At 42.2% G+C, this 25816-nt stretch overlaps 1 protein-coding gene across 1 annotated transcript in view; it reads left to right on the plus strand.

The window, feature by feature from the left end:
- Positions 1–19797: 19797 nt before the first annotated feature.
- them6 (thioesterase superfamily member 6) overlaps positions 19798–25816 on the plus strand; it is a 37152-nt gene continuing 31133 nt past the window's right edge. Inside the window, exon 1 of the mRNA XM_033022680.1 lies at positions 19798–20103. Within this exon, the coding sequence (XP_032878571.1) occupies positions 19962–20103 (142 nt within the window). The 5' untranslated portion in view covers positions 19798–19961. The remainder of the gene's footprint in view (positions 20104–25816) is intronic.

Genomic DNA, 25816 nt, shown 5'->3' on the forward strand with positions numbered 1-25816 from the left:
CAATAGCAAGAATGTCCTTCCTCAAATTGGGAGACCAAAACGGCACACAATACTCCAGGTGTGGTCTCACTAGGGCCCCGTACAACTGCAGAAGGTCCACTTTGCTCCTATACTCAACGGTTCTCATTATGAAGGCCAACATGCCATTCGTTTTCTTCACATCTGCTATACCTGCATGCTTACTTTCATTGACTGATGAACAAGGACCCCCAGTTCCCATTGTACTTCCCTTTTTCCCAATTTGACTCCATTTAAATAATAATCTGCCTTGTTGTTTTTGCCACCAAAGTGGATAACCTCACACTTATCCATATTAAACTGCATGTGCCATGCATCTGCCCACTCACCCAACCCGTCCAAGTCACCCTGCATCCTCATAGCATCCTCTTCACAGTTCACACTGCCATCCAGCTTTGTGACATTTGCAAATTTGCTAATGTTACTTTTAATCCCTTCATCTAAAGCATTAATGTATATTGTAAATAGCTGCGGCCCCAGCAATTATAACTGGTCTATAATTCCGTTTTTAATCTCCCACCTTTCTTAAAAAGTGGGATAGCATTAGCTACCCTCCAATCCACAGGAACTGATCCTGAATCTATAAAACATTGGAAAATGATCACCAATGCGTCTACAATTTCTAGAGCCACTTCCTTAAGTACCCTGGGATGCAGACCATCAGGCCCTGGGGATTTATCTGCCTTCAGTCCCATCAATCTACCCAACACCATTTCCTGTCTAATGTGAATTTCCTTCAGTTCCTCCATCATCCTCAGGCCACTAGAACATCAGGGAGATTGTTTGTGTCCTCCTTAGTGAAGGCGGATCCAAAGTACCTGTTTAACTCGTCTGCCATTTCCTAATTCCCCATAATAAATTCACCTTTTTCAGTCTTCAAGGGTTCAACTTTGGTCTTAACTAATTTTTTCCTCTTCACATACCTAAAGAAGCTTTTACTATCCTCATTTATGTTCTTGGCTAGCTTACCTTCGTACCTCATCTTTTCTCCATGTTTTGCCTTTTTAGTTATCTTCTGTTGCTCTTTAAAAGTTGCCCAACCCTCTGGCTTCCTGCTCATCTTTGCTATGTTATACTTCTTCTCCTTTATTTCCTTTACTTCCCTTGTCAGCCACGGTCACACATTACTCCCCTTGGAATCTTTCTTCCTCTTTGGAATGAACGGATCCTGCACCTTCTGTATTGTTCCCAGAAATACCTACCATTATTGCTCCACTGTCATCCCTGCTAGGGTGTCTTTCCAGTCAACATTGGCCAGCTCCTCCCTCATGGCTCCATAGTCCCCTTTGTTCAACTGTAATACTACTGACACCTCTAATTTACCCTTCTCCCTCTCAAATTGTAGATTAAAACTTATGGTCATATTATAATCATATTATGGTCACAACCTCCTAATGGCTCCTTTACCTCGAGTTCCCTTATCAAATCCGGTTCTTTACACAACACTAAATCCAGAATTGCCTTCTCCCTGGTAGGCTCCAGTACAAGCTGCTCTAAGAATCCATCACAGAGGCACTCCACAAACTCCCTTTCTTGGGGTCCAGTACCAACCTGATTTTCCCAGTCTACCTGTATGTTGAAATCTCCCATAACAATCATAGCTTTACCTTTACGACATGCCAATTTTAACTCTTAATTCAACTTGCACCCTATATCCAGGCTACTGTATGGGTGCCTGTAGATTAGTCCCATTAGGGTATTTTTACCGTTACAATTTCTTAGTTCTATCCATGCTGACTCCACATCTCCTTTTTTAATGTCACCCCTTGCAAGGGACTGAATTTCATTCCTCACCAACAGAGCTACCCCACCCTCTCTGCCCACTTTCTGTCTTTTTGATAGGACGTATACCCTTGAATATTCAGTTCCCAGCCCTGGCCTTCTTGCAGCCATGTCTCTGTAATTCCCACAACATCAGACTTGCCAATTTCTAACTGAGTCTCAAGCTCGTCCACTTTATTTCTTATACATTGCGCATTCATATACAACACCTCGACTTTGGTATTCACCCCCCCCCCCCCCCCCCCCTCACACCGATCTCTATTGGCCCTGACCTTATTCACTTAATATCCCTTCTCGAACTTTCTTTCCCATTAATTCTGGAGACTTTTGTAACTTTTCCTGTGCTCACTTCCCCTTTAACTCCATCTTTATACTCCCAATTTTTCAATCCTACCCCCCCCCCCCGCTATTTAGTTTAAACCTACACGTGTAACAGGTGGTGTTTCTCAACCTTATAGTTGATAGATAAAGGCCATTTTTATACCTTTTGGTTTCATCATGTAGAAATTACAACAGTGTTTATAACCCCCCCCCCCCCCCCCCCCCCCCCCCATAATGTTTGGGACACAGCAATGTCATGTAAATGAAATTAGTCATGTTTAGTATTTTGTTGCATATCCTTTGCATGCAATGACTGCTTGAAGTCTGCGATTCATGGACATCACCAGTTGCTGGGTGTCTTCTCTGGTGATGCTCTGCCAGGCCTGTGTTGCAGCCATCTTTAGCTTATGCTTGTTTTGGGGGCTAGTCCCCTTCAGTTTTCTTTTATAAAAGGCATGCTCAATTGGGTTCAGAATGGGTGATTGACTTGGCCACTCAAGAATTGACAATTTTTTAGCTTTGAAAAACTCCTTTGTTGCTTTAGCAGTATGTTTGGGATCATTGTCTTGCTGTAGAATGAACCGCCGGCCAATGAGTTTTGAGGTATTTGTTTGAACTTGAGCAGATAGGATGTGTCTATACACTTCAGAATTCATTATTCTAGTACCATCAGCAGTTGTATCATCAATGAAGATAAGTGAGCCAGTTCTTTCAGCAGCCATACATGCCCAGGCCATAACACCCCCACCACCGTGTTTCACAGATGAAGTGGTATGCTTTGGATCTTGGGCATTTCCTTCTCTCCTCCATACTTTTCTCTTGACATCACTCTGATATGTTAATCTTCGTCTCATCTGTCCACAAGACCTTTTTTGAGAAATGTGGCTGCTCTTTTAAATACTTCTTGGCAAACTGTAACCTGGCCATCCTATTTTTGCAGCTTACCGGCGGTTTGCATCTTGCAGTGTAGCCACTGTATTTCTGTTCATGAAGTTTTCTGTGGACAGTGGTCATTGACAACTCCACACCTGACTCCTGAAGAGTGTTTCTGATCTGTCGGACAGGTGTTTGGGGATTTTTCTTTATTATAGAGAGAATTCTTCTGTCATCAGCTGTGGAGGTCTTCCATGGCCTGCCAGTCCCTTTGCGATCAGTAAGCTCACCAGTACTCTCTTTCTCCTTAATGATGCTCCAAACAGTTTATTTTGGTAAGCCTGTTTGGTTGATGTCTCTAACAGTTTTATTTTCACAATGGCTTATTTGACTTTCATTGGCACAACTTTGGTCCTCATGTTTATAAACAGCAATAAACATTTCCAAAGGTGATGGAAAGACTAGGTGCTGAGAGCTCTCTTATACCTGCATGAAAGAAGCAATTAAACACTCCTGAGCAATTACAAAAACCTGTGAAGTCATGCGTCCCAAACATTATGGTGCCCTGAAATGGGGGGACTATGGATAAACACAGCTGTAATTTCTACATGGTGAAACCAAACTGGCCTTTATTAAAATTTGACAATGAGCACTTTATATGATGTCTCTTTGTCCCAAACATTATGGAGAGCACTGTAGAATCTTGATTAGTACAGGTGTCAGGTTATGTGGAAAATATAGGAGAATGCGGTTAGGTGGGAGAGATAGATCAGCCACAATTGAATGGCGGAGTAGACTTGATGGGCTAAATAGGCTAATTCTATTCCTATTCCTTATGTCCTTCTGAATCTTATATTGGACCATATCAAAACCTCGCAGGAGGTTATGGACATATAGATCAGAACCAAGTGTGATAATGATTTAAAGTGGGAGTGAGAGTGTTTCTCAATTTGTCATACCTGTAATTGCTTCTGAAGGTTAAAACAGGCCCCACGGTGTGATACATCCCGATACGTCACGTGTTCTTTTGTAAAGGCACTGTTAAGTGAGAACATTTATTTTAGTTTGGTCTACAGTATACAAAATGAAAATAATTGGATCTGATTTGCTTGGTTCTGTAGTACAAGCTCAGTTCTATCCAGTACACAGTTGGAGATAAACATCACCATTTACGTGTCAGTAATAAAAGCCAAAAATAACATACCAGAGTTGAGAAAGACATTGTGGAGGTTAGAGCTTTTAGTAAAACAGTAAATCAAACCTAAGCTTTTGAGTGATATTACATATTGAGTGGTGAAGCGTATTTTAATATAAATATTATTATTATTGAACCCTACCTTGAAATCGAGATGATTATAAAATTTCAAAACAAGCAAATTTATTGTATCAGAAGGAAAAAGATTACATGGACATGTAGGAGTAGAGTATACAAGTAGGCAGTATTATATTGGAGAAGGGAACTTAACCCAACTCATTAATATACAGAATGCAAATTTAAAATCTTTATGAGTCCTAACATTTTTCTGTACATGTGAAAGAGTTTAAAAAGTGTGCCACGACTCACTGTAAACATATATACCATCCTAATAAGATGCAATCTGGTTGAAATCTGATTATGGACAGCCCAGGTAACTGTCAATTTGCAGTGTGCACTCTCTTCAATCAGGCTTGTCAATGTATGAAGAAAGATCCCAACCCGAAACGTCACCTATCCATGTCCTTCAGAGATGCTGCCCTACCCACTGAGTTACTCCAACACTTCTACGAATCGATCCAAAGAAAGCTATCAGGTGATCTACAGAATTCTGGAGTACCCTACAGTTCATCCTTGCAACGCCACAGGTTGAGGTGAGATGGGTTGGAAGTATATAAAATTCTGAGAGGTTTGGGTAGGATAGACAATCAGAACCTTTTTTCCCCAAGATGAAAATATCAAAGACTAGAGGACATAGCTTTACGGTGAGAGGGTCAAAGATAAGACGAGATACGCAGAGAAAGCACTGTGGTGGAGGAGACTGATATGATGGTGACGTTTAAGAGGCTTTTAGATAGGCACATGGATATGCAGGAAATTGAGGGATTGGATAATGTGTAGGCAAATGAGAGTAGTTTATAATATATATTAATGATTTAGATGTAGGGATTACAGGTAACTAGCAAATTTGCAGATGACACAAAGCTGGGTGGCAGTTTGAACTGTGAGGAGGATGCTATGAGAATGCAGGGTGATTTGGACAGGTTGGGTGAGTGAGCAGCTGCATGACAGATGCAGTTTAATGTAGATACATGTGAGGTTATCCACTTTGGTAGCAAAAACAGGAAGGAAGATTATTATTTAAATGGTGTCAAGTTGGGAAAAGGGGAAGTACAACAGGATCTGGGGGTCCTTGTTCATCAGTCAATGAAAGTAGGCATGCAGGTACAGCAGGCAGTGAAGAAAGCGAATGGCATGTTGGCCTTCATAACAAGAGGAGTTGAGTATAGGAGCAAACAGGTTCTTCTGCAGTTGTACAGGGCCCTAGTGAGACCACACCTGGAGTATTCTGTGCAGTTTTGGTCTCCAAATTTGAGGAAGGACATTCTTGCTATTGACGGAGTGCAGCGTTAGTTCACCAAGTTAATTCCCAGGATGGCTGGACTGTCATATACTGAGAGAATGGAGCGGCTGGGCTTGTATACTCTGGAATTTAGAAGGATGAGAGGATATCTTATTGAATCATGTAAGATTATTAAGGGTTTCGACATGTTCCCGATGTTGGGGGAGTCCAGAACCAGGTGCCACAGTTTAAGAATAAGCAGTAAGCCATTTAGAACGGAGATGAGGAAACACTTTTTCACACAGAGAGTTGTGAGTCTGTAGAATTCTCTGCCTCAGAGGGCAGTGGAGCTATAAAAATTATTTTTTTACCGCAACTGCTGTACCTACTTCAATTAATTCCGATATATATCCCAAAAACTTTTTTCAAAAAAGTCGATTCCATTGTTACAAGTTTTGTCTGGGATTATAAGAATCATAGAATAAGTAAAAAACATTTATGTAAATCAAAGATAAATGGAGGTCTGGCTTTGCCAAATGTCTTATTTTATTTTTGGGCAGTCCATAATAAAAACATGAATTTCTGGCTGGAAGAAATGGATCAACAACCAGATTGGCTAATGATGGAAAAGGAAGACTGTCTACCTTTTGAAATTGGACCGATCATATTTGCCCCCACAAAACTGCACAAAAAAACCTATAAAGAAAACCCCATAATACATAGTGGAATACGAATTTGGAAACAAATAAAAAAAGATTTAAAATTGAATAATATACCACTCTGCCTTCCCATTGTAAATAATCCTTTATTCAAATCATCCTTTATGGACAAAGGTTTCACACAATGGAAACATTATGGAATCAAAAATATAGGACATCTTTATGGGAAAGGTACTTTTCTTTCATTTCAAGAGTTACAACAGAATTATGGACTGCACTCAAATAATTTCTTCAGATATCTACAAATTAGAGATTATGTTAAATCTAATACACAAGTTTACAGGAATAGGGAATCAGAAATTCTTGATGAATGTCTGAACAAGCATCCTAATACTGAAAAACTAATAGCTTATATTTATAACACCCTACTAAATAACGAGGTACCACTGACCGAACCATATAGATACAAATGGGAAAATGAAATAGGTCATCCTATCACGAAAGATATGTGGGACGAACGTTTACAACAAATACATCAATGTTCATTAAATGCCAGACATACTTTAATACAATTCAAGGTCTTACATAGACTACACTTCTCTAAAATAAAACTAAATAGAATCTTCCCACAAATCTCTCCTATTTGTGATAAATGTCTACATTTAGAGGCTAATTTAACACATACGTTTGCAAACTGTATAAAACTTAAACATTTCTGGACTGATATTTTTGAAATAACTTCAGAAGTTATTAATACAAAACTGGACCCAGACACAAAATTAATAATACTTGGAATATCAGAACAAAGCTTAACACTCACAACAAACCAAAGAAACTTCCTCAATTACAGTATAATAACCGGAAAAAAATTAATATTAAAATTTTGGAAAGGCCCTACAACCCCCACAATTAAAATGTGGATTACGGAAATGTCGGAGATTACTTAGAAAGAATCAGACTTGTCTTAATGGACAAACAAGATCTTTTCCATAAAATTTGGGCTCCATTCATTAACTATCTGAAGGGATAGATTGGCACAGCACGAGGACCCAGCTGAAACTTGAACTCAGGAATAGATGAAAAGCTATACTTTATAACCTACGAACCTATCTCCATTGATGTATTACAGGTAACCCATTCCACCTCCCTTGTTTTTCTGTTGTGTTTTTTTTTTTGCTTTCTTTTTTATTTGTAACTTTCTACCCTCTCTTTTTCCCTCTTTCTATAAAAAAATAAAAACACTAGAAGCAGAAGTAATTGATAATGGAAAATTTTAATAATGTATGACTGATGTATATGAAAAGTTTTTTTTACTATAATATGTAACTACATTTTATAATATGTCTACTTCTAATAAATAAATTTAAAAAAAAAAAAAAAAAAAGAGGGCAGTGGAGGCCGGTTCTCTGGATACTTTCAAGAGAGAGCTAGATAGGGCTCTTGAAGATAGGGGAGACAGGGGATATAGGGAGAAGGCAGGAACGGGGTAATGATTGTGGATGATCAGCCATGATCATATTGAATGGCGGTGCTGGCTTGAAGGGCCGAATGGCACCTATTGTCTATTGTCGATTTATATTGGCATAATATTCAGCATGGACATTGTAGACTGATGGGCCTGTTCCTGTGCGGTACTGTTCTATGTTCTATATTATATATATTCTATCTTGGTTGGTGAGGTCTGTACATACTCAATTAACAAAGGTGCCAGTCTATTTTACTTATTCATCACTTTTTATTAGAGCAATCTTAGGAGTCATTCAAAATTTATATATTTTGGAAAGTAGACCCTTACATGATTTAAAGCGACTGAGCAATGAGAGATCTTAAAATTCAGGCAAATATCTGAGAACTATAACAACTTGAATAAAAATAGAAAATATTATTAGGCATCGTAGGTTGAGGGACATGCAGTTAATATTTCAACAAATGTTCTTTCATTGACAGAAGATGTTTTTCTCTCTCTGTAAACACTCTTGAATTTGCTGAATACCCTACTGAATCCCAAAGGAACAATGGAGGAAGCCACAGACAGGCAAGCCAGAGTGGGAATGAAGTAGAGAATGAAAGAATCAAGCCACGGAAATGTAGTTTCACCCCTGTGGAGTGAACGGATGTGTTCTACAAAGTGGCCACCCATCTGCATTTGATTTCTCCAGTATAGAGGCGACCACATCATGAACATTGAATACAGTACATTAGATTGGAAGAAACGCATGTGAATTGCTTTTCAATCCGGAAGAACTATTTTCCTGGGTGGTGGGAAAGGATGAAGTAAAGAGCAGGAATTATATCTCATGGTTGTCCAAGAAAGTGTTATGAGAAGTGGTTAGCGGAGATTGAATTCTGAAAGGGGATGGGAGGGAATGATGTTTCTTGTAGTAGAAGCCTGTTGGACTTGTGAGAAATTGTGAAGTATGATCCATTGAATGTTGGTGGGGTGGAAGGTGAGGATCAGAAGATCCGTTTCCTTGCATGGTCAGGATAAAAGAGAATGAGAACAGTGGAGTGAGATCAACGTAGTGAAGCCTCAGTTAAGGAAAACAGATGACATGTGTTTTGTTGTACTTGTTGTAAAGTTTTATCACCAGAACAGAAATGATGGAGGTAGAAGGGGAGGAACTGGGACTATGGAATGGACTCCCTTGAGAAAATAGAGTAGGAGGAAATATTGTCACAATAGCTGTGTAAATCTGTGAGCTTGTAATGCGTACTGGTTGCTAATCTACCACATTAGATGGAGAAATTTAGGAAGGGAAGAATCAGAGATAGATCATATGAAATTGAGAGCATAGTGCAAGTTGGCAGCAAAATCATTTAAGTGGTTGAGTTGTACATGAGTGCAAAATAACACAAATACAATGATCAATGCACTGTGAAGAGTTCAGGGAGATGGGTAGAGTAGGTTAAGCTTGGCCTCATGTGAGCTTTCATGACCAGACATTTGATTTGGAGAAAACTAGAGGAGATGTTCAATGTGAGAATGGGTTCAAGCAGGATGGAGGTGTAGAGAGACTCCATGTATGAAGTGGAGTTGGTTGGGGCTAGGAAACTAGAAATTATTGAGCTGGTGGAGGGCATTAGGAGTATTATGGTGAGTAAGTAGACAAGAAAGGCAACGTAAAAAAACAAAACATTTAGTGCGACAAGAGCAAGGACAGTCCTATATGTACATTCTAGGGAGGAGATAGAAGCAGTCTGTGCCAGTTTGAGGGTGGTAAAGTTGGAAACTATGGACAGCTCAGGAAATGAGGTCATTGGCTGCCTAGGTAAATAAAACTTGGTATTCAATGGTGAGTACCAAAACGAGGCATCTGCAAGCTGAAATGTAGCTTTTTATGAAATAGGGGCTAGTTTGCCAAATCACAACAGTATCACACTTGTAAGTGGGTTTGACGACAATATTAGGATTGGCCCTTGGTGAACAAAGTGCTGCAAGTCCTGAAAGGGATAGATTAGGACTGTAACTGCTTATAAGACTGGTGCTGTCAGAAGGGTCGGAAGGGTCCTGACCCAAAACATTACCCATCTATGATCTCCAGAGATGCCACCTCACCCACTGAGGTACACCAGCACTTTTATTTTGTAAACCAGCATCTGCAATTCATTGTTTCTACATTGTAACTGCTTATGCTTTGTAAATGTTTGTTAATTTATTGTTTTATACTGTGGAAGATACATAGAAACATAGAAAATAGGTGCAGGAGTAGGCCATTTGGCCCTTCGACCCAGCACCGCCATTCAATATGATCATGGCTGATCCTAAATCAGTACTCCTTTCCTGCTTTCTCCCCATATCCCTTGATTCCATTAACCCTACGAGCTATATCTAATTCTCTTGAAAACATCACAGTATTTTTAAAAATTGAAGGACATGCTACAGCTATCCACGACAACTTACTTTGAAGCCAACTTCTGGAGAATAGTGAATCATCTCCAGAATTGTTTTGGCATAATTGAGGTGTTTTAGGTGTTCGTGAGGATACATGACAATAAGTGAGGATACATGACAATATCTCCTTCACAATAACATTCAACATCAATGCCCCGCAAGGTTGTGTTCTCAATCCCATACCATACTCCCTTTAGACTCACGTCTCTGGGGCCAAATTCGGCTCTAATTCCATCTACAAGTTTGCAGATGACACCACTGTGGTGAACCAAATCACAAACAACGATGAGACGGAGTACAGGAAGGAGATAGAGATTTTAGCGACATGGTGTCACAACCATAACCTCTCCCTCAATGTGAGCAAGAAGGAGCCAGTTATTGACTTCAGGAAGCATGGTGAGTACATTCCCCAATCAGCAACAAAGGTATGGATGTGGAATTGGTTGAGAGCTTTATGGTCCTTAGCAATAACATTACTGATTATCTGTCAAGACCGACCATATTTATGTGACAGCCAAGAAGGCACACCAACACCTCTACTTCCTGAGGAGACTGAGGAAATTCAGTATCTCTCCAATGACTTATAAACTTCTACAGATGCTTGAAAGAAAGCATACACAGCTTGGTTTGGAAATAGCTCTGCCGAAGAGCACAAAAAATTGCAGAAAGTTGTGGATGCAGCTGAGTCCATCACACAGACCAGACTTCCCACCATTGACCTCATCTACATTTCATGATGCCTCGGAAAAGAAGCTAAGGAACTGTTTGATTCACCTCTACCCCATTGTAGACATTGGACTTTGTCTAAGAAACGGATGCATTACAAAGCTTAGAATCATATTCAGCACTTGTTTATTCCTCTTTGCTCTATCTATTACAGGTGCACAACCTTTTATCCGAAAGCCTTGGGACCAAACACTTTTCGTAATTCGGAATTTGTCGGTCTTCGGAATGGAAATTTTTTTGCGTAGATTTTAATGGCTGGCTCAGTGGTAGAGTGCTCGGCTCATATCCGCAAGATCGCGAGTTTGCGCCTTGATCCCGGCAGTTCCTCGGTCGCGAGTTTGAGTCTTCAATTTAGTTTTTTCTTGCAGAATAAATGTCTGTATGAAATGCAGTGTGTTGAATGAATTCCTGAATTTGTAAATGTGACCGCAGCATTGAATCACCTCTCGCACTCATGTCACCCTAGCGGGGCTACATGCCCTTAGGCGGCCTAAGGCGACATTTTCACACTCTTATATCCGTGTGCAGCAGAGGCGACGTGCGTTTGGCGCCAAACGTGAGCTTTGGTGTGCAGACGACATCCTGGAAAAAATGTCCGGTTTCTTCCAGGTAGGCGATATACCCTCCCGGGCAATATACCCTCCACTTCTCTTTTATGAAGGGGATTTAGTTCCCCTTTCTTCCAGGACCGACCGGAGGTTCCGCTGTCACCTCTGCGGGCCGCCCTCGGTGAACGTCCTGTCTCCCTGTCCCTGGGATAGCAGGGGGCGATCAAACAGCACAATACCCCCCTCCCCCTCCAACTCCAGAGGAATCCGCTTCCCGATGGGCCGCTACGGCGACAAGTGGCAGTTCGCCCACAGCCCGAGCTGCGCCACCCCAAGAACAAGACGTACCTTGCACACCATCAGCTTCTGCCCATACGGGGAGCGTGTTCCTCTGGAGTTGGAGCGGGGCTGGGCTGGAGTTGCTGATCTGGGATCTCCGTGCTTGCAATGGGCCTGGGGGTCGGTGTCCCGATGAGGGGGCTGTGGGCGAACTGCCACTTGTCGCCGTAGCGGCCCATCGGGGAACGGCTTCTGGTGGTCCTGATGTCTCCGGCCAGTTTGCAGTGTTCCTCTGGAGTTGGAGCGGGGCGGGGCTGGGCTGCTGTTGGCTGTGGGTCTCTGGGATCTCCGTGCTTGCAGTGGGCCTGGGGGTCGGTGTCCCGTTGGTCCTGACGTCTCCGGTGACTGGCACTGACCTGCTAGTATCGCCGACATGAAGACAGTGCAAAGCCCCCGCGGCGGTGCAATGGGCGGGGAGCTGGAGAGGGGAGGGAAGGGGTCACACACATGGCCGGGAAGCAGAGGGGTGTAGGTGGGGTGAAACTGAAGGCAGCGACAATCTGCTGCTGCTGCCTGCCCGCTGAGTTAAAAAGTTCCCACGCAAGACTCACGATACACTGTGTATCGTGCTACCGTGGGAACTTTTTAACTCAGCGGGCAGGCAGCAGCATATTGTCAATTATTAACCCTCCCGCGCAATATACCCTCACCTTCTCTTTTATGAATGGGGACTTAGTTCCCCTTTCTTCGAGGACCGACCGGAGGTTCCGCTGTCACCTCTGCGGGCCGCCCTCGGTGAACGTTTTCAAGGACCTTTCTTCAAGGACCGAAAAAATGTCCGCTATTCGGAGGTTTTCGTTATTTGGATCATCGGATAAAAGGTTGTGCACCTGTATATATATATATGTTTGAACTGATTGTACAGGTATCTATGTAGTCCAGTCAATCTAGCAAATTTAAGGGGGTTACCCACCACTAATTGCAAAATAATTTATTCTATTGCAGAACATTCCAGTATGGTCCTCTAAACACCATGCTAAAAGTCCTGAAAAATCCTAGCATGGGAAATTAGAGTAGTATGCAAATTAGCTTCCACCATTAGAGAAAATTCATATTTCATTATTTATTTTATAAATTCAGGAATATGGCAACTTGTTTAACTGGTAGCAGTGGTGCTCCACAGTTCAGTCGAGAAATAGTCTTCATTAGCATTCAAACAACATTCAATAGCCTTCGAATGCATTCTAACTATCTTCACTATAATTATAGCCTTCAAGAAATTGTCATCAAATCTTATTAAAATATTTCAGCTCTCGAGAAGACTACTAGAGGGTTATACAGCATTTGAAGGCTTTTTGAAGGCTGGTATGCCTGCATAACCTGTCATAGTAATTTCAATAGTAGTAAGCATTCAAATGCATTAAAGTACTCTGCTTTGTAGGTGTCTGAAGGGAATCTGAATATTGTGTATTTAAGAAAGGGTAATTACCCGATTGAACCCTAACCTAACCCTAACCTTAACTTATGAGAATTGCCTCTATTTTCAAATGAACAACAGACATCCATGGCTGAGTGTGTTTTCTGCAAGAAGAGTTTAGAAGATGGCCAGGATACAGTAAAACTACGAGAAAAAGGCAGCGAGAGTCTCAACAATGCCAGTGAGCAGCAAAGAAGTAGTATAAGAATTCATAAAGGTCAGCGAGTGCACACAGAATGCAGACAGGTTTTCACTCATCCACAGACGATTGCAAAGGCACAGGAAAAAGTAACTGACGAAGATCAGCCCTCACCATGTGTCCTTCAATCAGAAACTCCAACATTCCGTTTCTGCTTATTTTGTGGTGAACCAGCTACTTACAATTAGAAAAGCGTGATGGCATGGATGTCTATCCAGTAAGAACTACATCATTCCAAAATACTGCCTTAGATTCATGTGAAGAAAGGAAAGATGAATGGTCTACGTTAGTTGCAGGCAGAATTGCATATGCTCAGGATCTGATCACAATTGATGCAGTGTATCATCAAAGATGTAATGTAAACTTCAGGACTGGAAAACAAATTCCTCAGCAACATTCTTCTAAACTAGGTAATGTTGCAAAGAAACAAAGGCTTGGGAGACTGAAAGGAGTAGAAAGACATGAAGCATTCCTGTTGGTTGCAAAGTACCTGGAGGAAAATGATGATGAACAAATTACAATAACAGAATTGATTTTGAAAATAGAGACCTGTCTTAAAGGTTCAGAGGTTGCAGTTTATGGCTTCACACATATGAAAAGTAAACTGGTGGAACATTTCATAATCACTGAGCTGAATGGGAGCCACCTTAAATATTCCAGGTATTACTTCTTGCTGCTTTATCCAATTTTTCATGCTTGCTTATGACTTTATGTTTAGATGCCATTTTTTGTATCAGACACATGGATGCAAAGATATCAGACAATTTTTATTTTTTCTGATTGAAAAAGCTAAATCATGCAAGTTAAACATAATATGAACCTGTGAATATGTTCATTATTTTCACAGATCATGAAAACATGGCTTTTGATACTTGAATTTTGCTTATATTACAAATGACACTGGAAATTATACATTTTCGCTAATGGCGGAAGCTAATTTGCATTTTAGGCAAATTACGCCACTTTCCCATGCTAGGATTTTTTGGGATCTTTAGTATGGTGTTTAGGGGGACCGTACTGTAATTCACTGCATTAAAATAAATTATTTTGCAATTAGTGATGGGAGAAGGCACTACTTTCACGGGACTAATGCATGATATATCTGACCTGTTTGAATGGCATGAAAAACAATGATTTTCACTGGACTTCGGTACATATGACAATAATAAACCTAAACCTATCTGTGACCACCTCCCTACCTATTGGCTCCACTACCGTGTGGCGAACAGACAATTTATCCTAACCACAATATATTTATCAGTTGAGAGAGAGGAAGTCTTCTAGAACAATGTGAGGTATGGTGTGGTTGGGTATAAAAGCACCCGTATTTAATGAGGATGAATAGTTGGTTGTGTTCCTATTTGCTGTCTGTTGTTGACCTTATGAATGGTTGAGAACATTGACTTTGGAGGAGATGTCAAAGAAGCGTCAATTTATTCTTAACTACATGTTGTACATCTTTACTACATGTTTAACTACATGTTGTAGTTAGCACACATTGCAGCTGCAGTGCATCAGTGGCAGAAAAAAAAATAACTTTTAGGATGGAGGATTAGATACCAATCAAGTGAGGTACTTTTTCATGGATAGTTTCATTTTAGTTTACATGGTATTGGGGGTAGAGTGCTGACATGGATAGAAAATTGGTTGGCAGACAGGAAACAAAGAGTAGGGATTAACGGTTCCCTTTCAGAATGGCAGGCAGTGACTAGTGGGGTACCGCAAGACTCGGTGCAGGGAACGCAGCTATTTACAATATATGTTAATGATTTAGATGAAGGGATTACAAGAAACATTAGCAAATTTGCAGATGACACAAAGCTGGGTGGCAGTGTGAACTGTGAGGAGGATGCTATGAGAATGCAGGGTGACTTGGACAGGTTGGGTGAGTGGGCAGATGCATGGCAGATGCAGTTTAATGTAGATAAATGTGAGGTTATCCACGTTGGTAGCAAAAACAGGAAGGCAGATTATTATCTAAATGGTGTCAAGTTGGGAAAAGGGTAAGTACAAAGGGATCAGGGGGTCCTTGTTCATCAGTCAATGAAAGTAAGCATGCAGGTACAGCAGGCAGTGAAGAAAGCGAATGGCATCTTGGCCTTCATAAGAGGAGTTGAGTATAGGAGCAAACAGGTCCTTCTGCAGTCGTACAGGGCCGTAGTGAGACCACACCTGGAGTATTGTGTGCCGTTTGGTTTCCAAATTTGAGGAAGGACATTCTTGCTATTGGGGGAGTGGAGCATAGGTTCACAAGGTTAATTCTCAGGATGGCAGGACTGTAATATGCTGAGAGAATGGAGCGGCTGGGCTTGTACACTCTGGCATTTTGAAGGATGAGAGAGGATCTTATTGAAACATATAAGATCATTAAGGGTTTGGACACACTAGAGACAGGAAACATGTTCCCAGTGTTGGGGAAGTCCAGAACTGTAATTATGCTCCTAGAGCTTACCCCCCCTTAGTCTAGTTTAGTAAAACACTGAGTCAAGCACTGGACCACTAAATTTTATTCTTTCAAACAATAACGAACTCCCTATACAATACTTAACCACCACGTCAGCGCGTGTCCGCTTCACGCTGGAAGTCGATGCCGATCTTTAAAGTGCCTTTCCAATTTGGACCCTCAGCAATGACACAGTGCTTCACCTCTTACCCCCCTTAGTCTAGCTCAGTAAAACACTGAGTCAAGCACTGGACCACTAAACTTTATTTTTCAAACAATAACAAACTCCCTATACAATACCTAATCACCGCGGGTCCGATCCTTGCCTCTGCTCGTTCAAGCCCTTCAGCCTCATGCAAGCAGACACCTCCAAAAGGTTACGCAGTCCCAAGTGCCCCTCCAGAAGATCGACGACGATCCTTGTGGGGATCACTTTTTATAGGTCATCTGACCCTGGTGCGCGAAACTAGATGGGGGTGACAGCCCCTACAAACCAATCACGAATATCAATTACATTATATGGCTATTGACAGTTCACTAACCCAATTACAAAGTACCCCATTACAATGTTTCTACAGAAGCTTCTGGAAGGAAGTCAGTTAACTAAGTAATGCAACATTTTCCCAGGTTGTATAAACAAGTCAAACATGAATTCACACTTCAGCCAATCATCAAACAGCAGTACAAACACCCTGCAACATTATTAACAGCACATTACAACTCCCCTTTAGTTGGCCAATCCTGATCATGTATTTGCAATACCTCTGAGCTCCTTTGCAAAGCCCTCATACATTTTAACAATGGAGAGGACATCTGGATCTTACCTTATTCTGCATATCAATCTGGGGTTCAGACTATCTGCTCACAGCTTGCAACTTTTCACAGACAGAGGCCAAGCAGGCCTTGCAAATGCAAAGATCCTCCATTTTATAATACCTCTAATTTGGCCAATAATAACAGAACCAGGGGCCACAGTTTAAGAATAAGGGGTAAGCCATTTAGAACGGAGATGAGGAAACAATTTTTCACACAGAGAGTTGTGAGTCTGTGGAATTCTCTGCCTCAGTTGGACCCCGGTTCTCTGGATACTTTCAAGAGAGAGCTAGATAGGGCTCTTAAAGATAGCGGAGTCAGGGGATATGGGGAGAAGGCAGGAACGGAGTAGTTTGTGGATGATCAGCCATGATCACATTGATGGCGGTGCTGGCTCGGAGGGCCAAATGGCCTACTCCTGCACCTATTGTCTATTGTCTACAGCGTGTAAACAGGCCCTTCGGCCCACTGAGTCCACACCGACCGGCAATCACCCGTACACTAGTTCTATCCTACACACTAGGGACAATTTAAAGAAGCCACTTAACCTACAAACCTGCACGTCTTTGGAATATGGGAGGAAACCATAGAAAACCCGCATGGTCACAAGGAGAATGTACAAAATCTGTGCAGACAGCACCCATATTCAGGATTGAACCCGGGTCTCTGGTGCTGTAAGGCAGCAACTTCACTGCTGCACCACTGTACTGCCCAGTGTGAGGCCCTTGGAGTATTTTTGGATCTGCCCACAACCATCCAAGTGATCAACTCCTTCTGCATTGAGTCACACAGTTTAGAAACAGGTCCTTCGGCCCAGCTTGTCCACTCCGTACACTAGTCCCACCTGCCTGTGTTTGCCCTATATACCTCTAAACCTATCCTTTCCGTGTACCTGTCCAAAGGTATGTTAAACGTTCTGATAGTACCTGCCTCAACTATTTCTTCTGACAGCTTGTTCCAAATATCTATCATCCTTTGTGTAAAACATCTTTCCTATGAGGGTGACCAAAACTGAACACAATACCTCTACTCTAAATGTGGCCTCATCATGTGGTTTGTAATATATATGAATTACTTGGATATACACATAGATGGGATGGTTAGTCAGTCTGCAGATAACACCAAGATTGCTGGCATTGCTGAATGTGAGGAAAGCTGTAAAAGTAAACAGTGGGATATGGATCAGCTACAGAAATGGGCACAGAAATGGCAGATGGAGTTTAATCCAAGTGTGAAGTGTTGCACTTTGGAAGATAAAATGTAAGGGAAAAATATACAATTAATGGCAAGACCCTTAACAGCATTGATGTACAGAGGGATTTGGGGGTCCAAGTCCATAGCTCCCTGAAAGTGGTAATACAAGTAGATAAACTGGCAATGAAGGCATATAATATGCTTGCTTTCAACCTGCTTCCAGGTTGGGGCATTGAGTATATGACCCAGGAAGTCACAATGCAACTTTATAAGACTTTGATTAAGCTGCTTTTGGAGTATGGTATGCTGTTCGGTCGCACCAATACAGGAAGGATGTGGAGGCTTTGGAAATGATGCAGAGGAGGTTTAACACAATGCTGCCTGGATTAGTGGGTATTAGTTACAGGGCAATGTTGGTCACATGGATTGGTTTCTCTGAAAAGCCAGAGATTGAGGGTAAGACGATAGAAATGTATAAACTTGAGAAGAGATAATGTGGACAGTCAGGACCATTTTCCCGGGATGGCAATATCAAATACCAGAGGGCATAGCTATTAGGTGAGAGGGACAACGTTTAAAGAAAATGTACATGGCAAGTATTTTGTACAGAGGGCGGTGAGTGTCTGCAATGCACTGCCAGGAGTTGTGGTAGGCCTTGAAACAATAGTGGAATTTGAGAGATTTTGGATAGGCCCATGCATATGCAGGAAATGGAGGGATATGGATTATATGCAGATATATAAGAGTTGGTCTGGGCATCATGTTCAGCACACATACTATGGGTATGTTCCTGTATAGTCTTGCAGGACTTCTGCAAATAGAGGATGTACCTGCAACAATCACAACTATTTTCACTTGTGCATGGCATGACTCCAGCCAGCATAGAATTTAACCAATGGTTAATCTCTTTATTCATAAAGGTAAATTATTGAGAAATACAAGTTTATGTAATTGAAATGTTTGAATAAAAAATAGTGGCAATGTTTTCATAGGAAATATGAATGTATTAATTGATTTGTAATACCAAATACATCTTTTGATGATATTGGTACAATTTGTACAGCTCAAATCCAATTAAAATGTAACATTTTTGCAGTATGTCAGTTTATATGCTAGAAGAATGTTGAATTCATTTTGCTGATGTGTTATGATGAGGTTTAGATTGTGTACTTGTAAGGAGCTAAATGTTTAAACATCAGTTATGTAATAATTAAAAGTGACAAGCTGGTGTTAAGGGAGTTGTTTTCTCTGATTTTCAAAAACTAGTCAAATGTTAAGAGATAGAATAAAAATTTAAGTTACTGGTGATTAGGGTCCAGAGAAATATGTTGATGGGATAAAGTACATGCTGAAAAATCGCCAAAAGGAATTTGTGGGAAAGATTTTCAGTACAATTACAAATGAATTAGGGAGATGTGCCTCACTGTTTGAGATGATAAGTCTGAAGGTTGAGTTAGTGAAAATAAAGATCCAGTGTTTTCATTTTGATCCACAAAATAATGAATATAATTTAGAAGCAATAGATTTGTTGATCAATTCAGCTGATTATTTTTTTAAAGCTTAAATTATTAAATAATGGCTGTATTTTAAAGGGGAAGGAAATATATATTATGTCTGATGAAGGGTCTCAGCCTGAAATGTCACCTATCCATGTTCATCGGAGATGTGGCCTGGGCTGCTGAATTACTCCAACACTTTGTGTCCCTGTATATATTGCAAATGCATATAAACCACTGCCATCCGCAAACTCAAAACTCTTTCCACAGATGATGCTCAACCTTGCAGAGTGATTTCCAGCATGTTCTGCAGTTGTTTGAGCCCCGGTGGTGATGAGTTGGCCAACCCCACCTGCCTCGCGTCAGGTACTCGCGGTTCACTCCCACCCCCGCCCGCGCCGTTTCCGTTGGGCTGGGTCGCGCGCGGCGCCGGCTCCATGTGACCACATCGCCCGCCGGCGCGCGACCCAGCCCGCAGTGCGGACCCTGGCGCGCGCGAGCGAGGCCTCCGGGTTGCCGTTACCCCGCGCGCACGAGGTGGGCGAGAACGCGCGCGCGCGCCGCCTGATCCCTCCCTCCCTCCCTCCCTCCGCGGAAGGAGCGGGCCGCCGCCAACGCAGAGGATGATGCGCGGAGGGGGAAGCGGCGGATAGTCATCGCTCTCTATATCTCTCCCTCCCGACGCCGGCTCCAAGACCAGCACCATGTGGCTCCTAATGGCCGTGTTGTCGGTGTTGCCGTTCGCCTTTTTCGACCTGTGGTACTTCATGCGCGGGGCGCTGGTATTACTAGTCGCATCTTTCGACACCCCGGTCAAGGATATTCTGAGGGACCAGACAGTCCGGGGTAAGGAAGACCGCTCGCCGGGCTCCCATGCAGCAGGGGTGCAGAGGCTCGGCCTGGGCTCACTTTCATTCATTTTGAACCGGCCTTGGAGCTGCGGTCACCTCGAAGACTGATGACCCAGTTACCTTGTCGACACTACTACCTTGCCGCGTTTCTTTCTGCTACGTTAAATCATGTGGTCCTGGCCATTTATTGCAGTTCGTCGGCGATGCAATGGTATCGCATTGACGGGAAGCCCTGCAGGGCACAATCTGTGGTTGAAACCAACCCACGTTTGCAAATTGAAACCAGGGCAGATTCTTCCAAAGGTATTAATACATTCATTTGTGTTGGAACTGGCCAGCATTTATTGTTCATCTTTATTTGCCCTTGAGAACACGGTGGTGAACTAGCATCTTGAATTGCTGCAGTCCTTCAGATTCCAAGAGTGATGTTGTTTAGGGCGTGCCAAGAAGAATGCACAGTGTATTTGCGAGGATGTCGGGGCCTGAACTAAAGGGAGAGGTTGGACAAGCTAGGACTTTATTCCTTGGAGTGCTGGAAGAGAAGAGGTGATCTTATAGAGGTGTACAAGACCATGAGGGGAATAGACAGGGTAGATGCAGAGAGTATTTATCCAGAGTAGGGGAAATCAAGAACCAGGGGTATAGATTTAAGGTGAGAGGAGAAAGGTTTTAATAGAAATCTGAGGGGCAACTTTTCACACAGGGTGGTGGTATATCTGGAATGAGTTGCCAAAGGTGGTTGCTGAGGCAGGTACCCGAACACCATTTAAAGGACCTTTGGATAAGTACAAGGATAGGAAAATTTTACAGGGATATGGGCCAAACGCAGGCAGGTGGGACATCTTAGTCGGCATAGGCAAGTTGGGCTGAAACCCCTGATTCCATGCGCTACGACTCCACTGATTCAGGCAGGTTGAGAGTATTCCATGGTGTTGTAATTTACTTTATCCATGTGCCATTTAGATCTTGGGATGTGACGAGATGAGTTATAGGCCACAGGGTCCCATCGTTTGATCTGTTGTACGCAAGTATTTCTCTTGCTGGTTGAATTGAGTTTCCGGTTAACATAGTCTGATAATGTTGACAGTGCGGAATGCCAATTGTAAACGGCATGTAAATGACTGTAGATGTTGGAATCTTGAGCAATAAACAAACCACTGGAGGAACTCAGTGAGTCATGCAGCTTGTGGAGGAAATGGACAGACAATGTTAAAGGTCGGGACCCTTCTCGAGACTGGTCCTGACTCGAAATGTCATCTGTTCATTTCCCTACACAAAGGTAAATGGGCCTCGGCAATAAGCTGAACATAACCAGGGTCAGCCTATTGGAAGAAACATGGTGTAGGAAGGAACTGCAGTGCTGGTTTAAACCGAAGATAGACACAATATGCTGGAGTAATTCAGCATGTCTGGATAGAAACAATGGGTGATGTTTTGGGTCAAGACCCTTCTTCAGACTGAGAAATGTGACCCTGGCTCTGCTGTATCTGCCACTGAAGAACAACATTCTCATTCTCTACTGCACAATACTGAAGTAGAGAGGTTCGCATCTGAAATGTCCTCATTCTTCAGGGAACGGGGATTTCCCTCCTCCACCATAGATGAGGCTCGCACCAGGGTCTCTTCCATACCCCGCAACACTGCTCTCTCTCCCCATCCCCACACTCGCAACAAAGGCAGAGTCCTCGCCTTTCACCCCACCAGCAGTCACATACAACAAATAATCCTACGTCATTTTCGCCACCTCCAACGTGACCCCAACACTCGCCACATCTTCCCATCTCCCTCCCATGTCTGCCTTCCGCAAAGACCGTTCCCTCCGCAACTCCCTTGTCAATTCTTCCCTTCCCTCCCGTACCACCCCCTCCCCGGGCACTTTCCGTTGCAACTGCAAGAAATGCAACACCTGTCCCTTTACCTCCCCCCTCGACTCCATTCAAGGACCCAAGCAGTCGTTCCAGGTGCGACAGAGGTTCACCTGTATCTCCTCCAACCTCATCTACTGCATCCGCTGCTCTAGATGTCAGCTGATCTACATCGGTGAGACTAAGCGGAGGTTGGGCGATCGTTTCGCCGAGCACCTCCGCTCGGTCCGCAAGAACCTACCTGACCTACCGGTGGCTCAGCACTTCAACCCCCCCTCCCATTCCCAATCCGACCTTTCTGTCCTGGGTCTCCTCCATTGCCAGAGTGTGCAACACCGGAAATTGGAGGAACAGCACCTCATATTCCGCTTGGGGAGCCTGCATCCGGCGGGCATGAACATTGAATTCTCCCAATTTTGTTAGCCCTTGCTGTCTCCTCCCCTTCCTTAGCCCTTGAGCTGTCTCCTCCCATCCCCCAGCCCTCGGGCTCCTCCTTTTTCCTTCCTTCTCCCCGCCACCCCCCTATCAGTCTGAAGAAGGGCTTCGGCCCGAAGCGTTACCTATGTCCTTCGCTCCATAGATGCTGCTGCACCCGCTGAGTCTCCAGCATTTTTGTGTACCTTAGATTTTCCAGCATCTGCAGTTCCTTCTTGAACACGTGAGATTCTCATCACATTGTTTTACAATTCTGTGTTTAAATGCCTTTTTCTCAAATAGATTTTAAAAAAAACAGGTGTCACGGGTTCAAATTGTGTGGGCAAGTACAGCATTTTTTTTTTTTAAAGCAGTGGCTATCCTCATGAATGCCAATTGTATTCCATTGGGAATTGAGGAAAGACACTACTTGTTTTTGCTAGTTAAGTGTTAATTATGCTCAACAGTTCCAGGTACCTGGGTTTAATCCTGACTTTGGGTGTGGTCCAATGTAGAGTTTGCACATACTCACTATGACCATGTGGAGTTGCTTGGTTGTTCCAGTTTCCATGAGACCTGCTAGTAGGTTATTTGCCAACTGCAAATTACCCTGTAGTGCTGGTATATGGCAAAAGAGTCAAGGAGAATTGATTAGGGAGAAAATAAATTGCAGGTCTACAGGAAATAAGAGGAATTGGATTGCTCTTTTGCCCAAATGGCCTCCTGTATTGTAGAAAGTAATGTGAATACATTGTAGATCATAGGAATAGATTGGGGAATGTTAAAGAGAAAAATGATAATGTCACAATTTTAACACATTGGTACAAGGAGGTTTTATATTGACTGCTGTTTGACTTTTGATTAATATACTAAAATAGCAGAAATTAGGGTTTACAATAAAACTCCACTCATCTGGCCTGTTCAAGATTTTGGTTGTGCTGGACTAGCAGATTCCCTCGACTCAGAAGAGCTGGCAAATGCTGGAATTTTGAGCAAAAACAGTGCTGGAGGAACTCAGCAGGCCAGGCTGCATCCATAGTGGGAATGGACTAATAACATTTTGTATTGGGTCCTTTCTTCAGATTGGATGAGGGGTCCCAATAGATGTGCTCTGGCCCTCAGACTTTCTGGGCTATTGGTTATTATTACAATTAATACTTCAGCACACTTTTACTTCATTTTGTTTTTAGTGTCACACATCAATATAATCAATTTTCCAGTAAACCTGGTACGTTTAATGGGAACATTAAGAACAGAACTGGTGAGTTTCAAGGGAATGCAGAACCAGGGTAGACCTCCACAATCAACACCAATGAGCTAGATCGGGATTTCCAAACAATCAGACAGTGATTTGTTGGAGTTTTGCTCCACTTGCAATGCCCCATTTTCTTCCCTGCATTGTACTTGAGATTAACCTACAACAATTTCATCTGTCTATTGAAAATAGAAACATAGAAAATAGGTGCAGGAGTAGACCATTCGGCCCTTCGAGCCATTCATTATGATCATGGCTGATCATCCAACTCAGTATCTTGTACCTGCCTTCTCTCCATACCCCCCGATACCTTTAGCCACAAGGGCTATTGTCCTTTTCTCTGAAATCCTGTTTCCAGGCTGAAGCTCTAAACTAAATAATTCCACAGTTATTCAATTTGTTCTGAGTGTGGAGTCAATTTGACTAATATTATCCTTTATATTTTTCTGCTTCTCTTTCTTTTTGCCTTTCTATTCCTCTATGTTGATCTGTCCTTTGAACTTAAAAATACCTTGCTACCTACCACTCCAGTTCCATTGATTCTGAGATGGCTGACATTGCCAGTGTGAGAAGTACAGGCTCGGCCAAGTGGCACAATGGTTGCTTGATGGTGGGAGGGGGACGGGGACGGGACAGTTTAGGAAGTGGTGTGTTCCTTCATTTACTTTGGGCCCCTGCATGCTCCTGTTGAATGGAGCATGCTATCTGAAATGTTGCTTCATTTTCAGTGGTCATTGGCTCAGGATTCGCACATATGTAAAATATAAAATAAAATATAAATATAAATTTATTATTATATGTGAAAATCTAGATTTTCCTGGGAAAGCATTGAGATCATCCTTTAATTTGCCCCTCTCATCTAGTAAGCCTTGCCACGAAGTAGCCTGAATAGAGTGCTAGTTGTGGGTGTGTGGTTTCAGGCTAACATGCCTGCACATCGAGATGACTGAGTAATAACTGAGTAATAGAACCTTACTATGGAGACTGTTGGAATAGCAGAGGACAGTAACCTTGGTTTTCTTATCCTGCCAGTAGATTGAGCCGATTTTTCACAGGCAGCTTTAATATTTGGAAGTGCTTACTGAAGAAAGATCGTGTATCAGAAGCATGTGGGACTTTGGGGATTACTGGTAACCAGATACGTTATACCTTATTTGAGGTCTTGATCTTACCCAAGGTGAAATGTTGTTGTCAAGCAAGGAAACATGTATGCTCAATAACTGGAAGTAATGTATACATCAATGTATAAAAGTTGCTCTATTTGTTCCCAGTGCATAAATGATTTGATCTTTGTTTCTGGAAGTATATACTCTTGGCACCTGCTGCTTTACTGATTTATTGTCACTCCATGTCTTTAAGCATTGAATCAATCATCAAAGTTTATCCTGGACTCTTCTTCTCTCCCTCAGTTCGAGGGACTTACATTTGTAAGATTTACGTTGCTTCATTCTGAAGGCATGTTGAGAAATGCAGGATTTTATCCTGGAAATGACTAATGTCACAATCCAATTACGTAAATGAGGTTTTAAAGAAATTTCAAAACTATTACTAATATTGCGTAAGCAACACTTCACAGTTTTCTACTTTTGACAGTGCGTTACATTCTGTATGTCAGTTTTATCTTCTCTGCAAGTGTTAGGACGTGATTCTATAATGCAAAATGCGTGGCAGTTTTATATTTACCAACCTTTGGTGCTAGGGCCATTTTATGCCAAGAATAAGGGTGATTTCTCCAAGTGGTTTCTTATTTTGTTCCAATAAATTGCCTATGCGGATAACATGCTTTAGATTGTAATTGGCTTATACTAAATAAGGGAACTATAATCAGCTTATGAAAAGGGAGGTCATTTAGGATTTTGTCAATACTATGTCTTAGATATCTTCCTGATAGTGGGAGACAACAGGAATCTATCACTTAGCTTACCATGATAATTCACAAATATGCATTGCCACAGTACAAGTGCACAACCTTTTATCCGAAAGCCTTGGGACCAGACACTTTTCGTAATTCGTAATTTGTCGGCCTTCGGAATGGAAAATTTTTAGTGTAGATTTTAATGGCTGGCTCAGTGGTAGAGTGCTCGGCTCATATCCGCAAGGTCGCGAGTTTGCGCCTTGATCCCGGCAGTTCCTCGGTCGCGAGTTTGTGTCTCAATGTAGTTTTTTCTTGCAGA

This window comes from Amblyraja radiata, chromosome 6 (genome assembly GCF_010909765.2).
Source record: "Amblyraja radiata isolate CabotCenter1 chromosome 6, sAmbRad1.1.pri, whole genome shotgun sequence".
In the NCBI taxonomy this organism is placed as follows: domain Eukaryota; kingdom Metazoa; phylum Chordata; class Chondrichthyes; order Rajiformes; family Rajidae; genus Amblyraja; species Amblyraja radiata.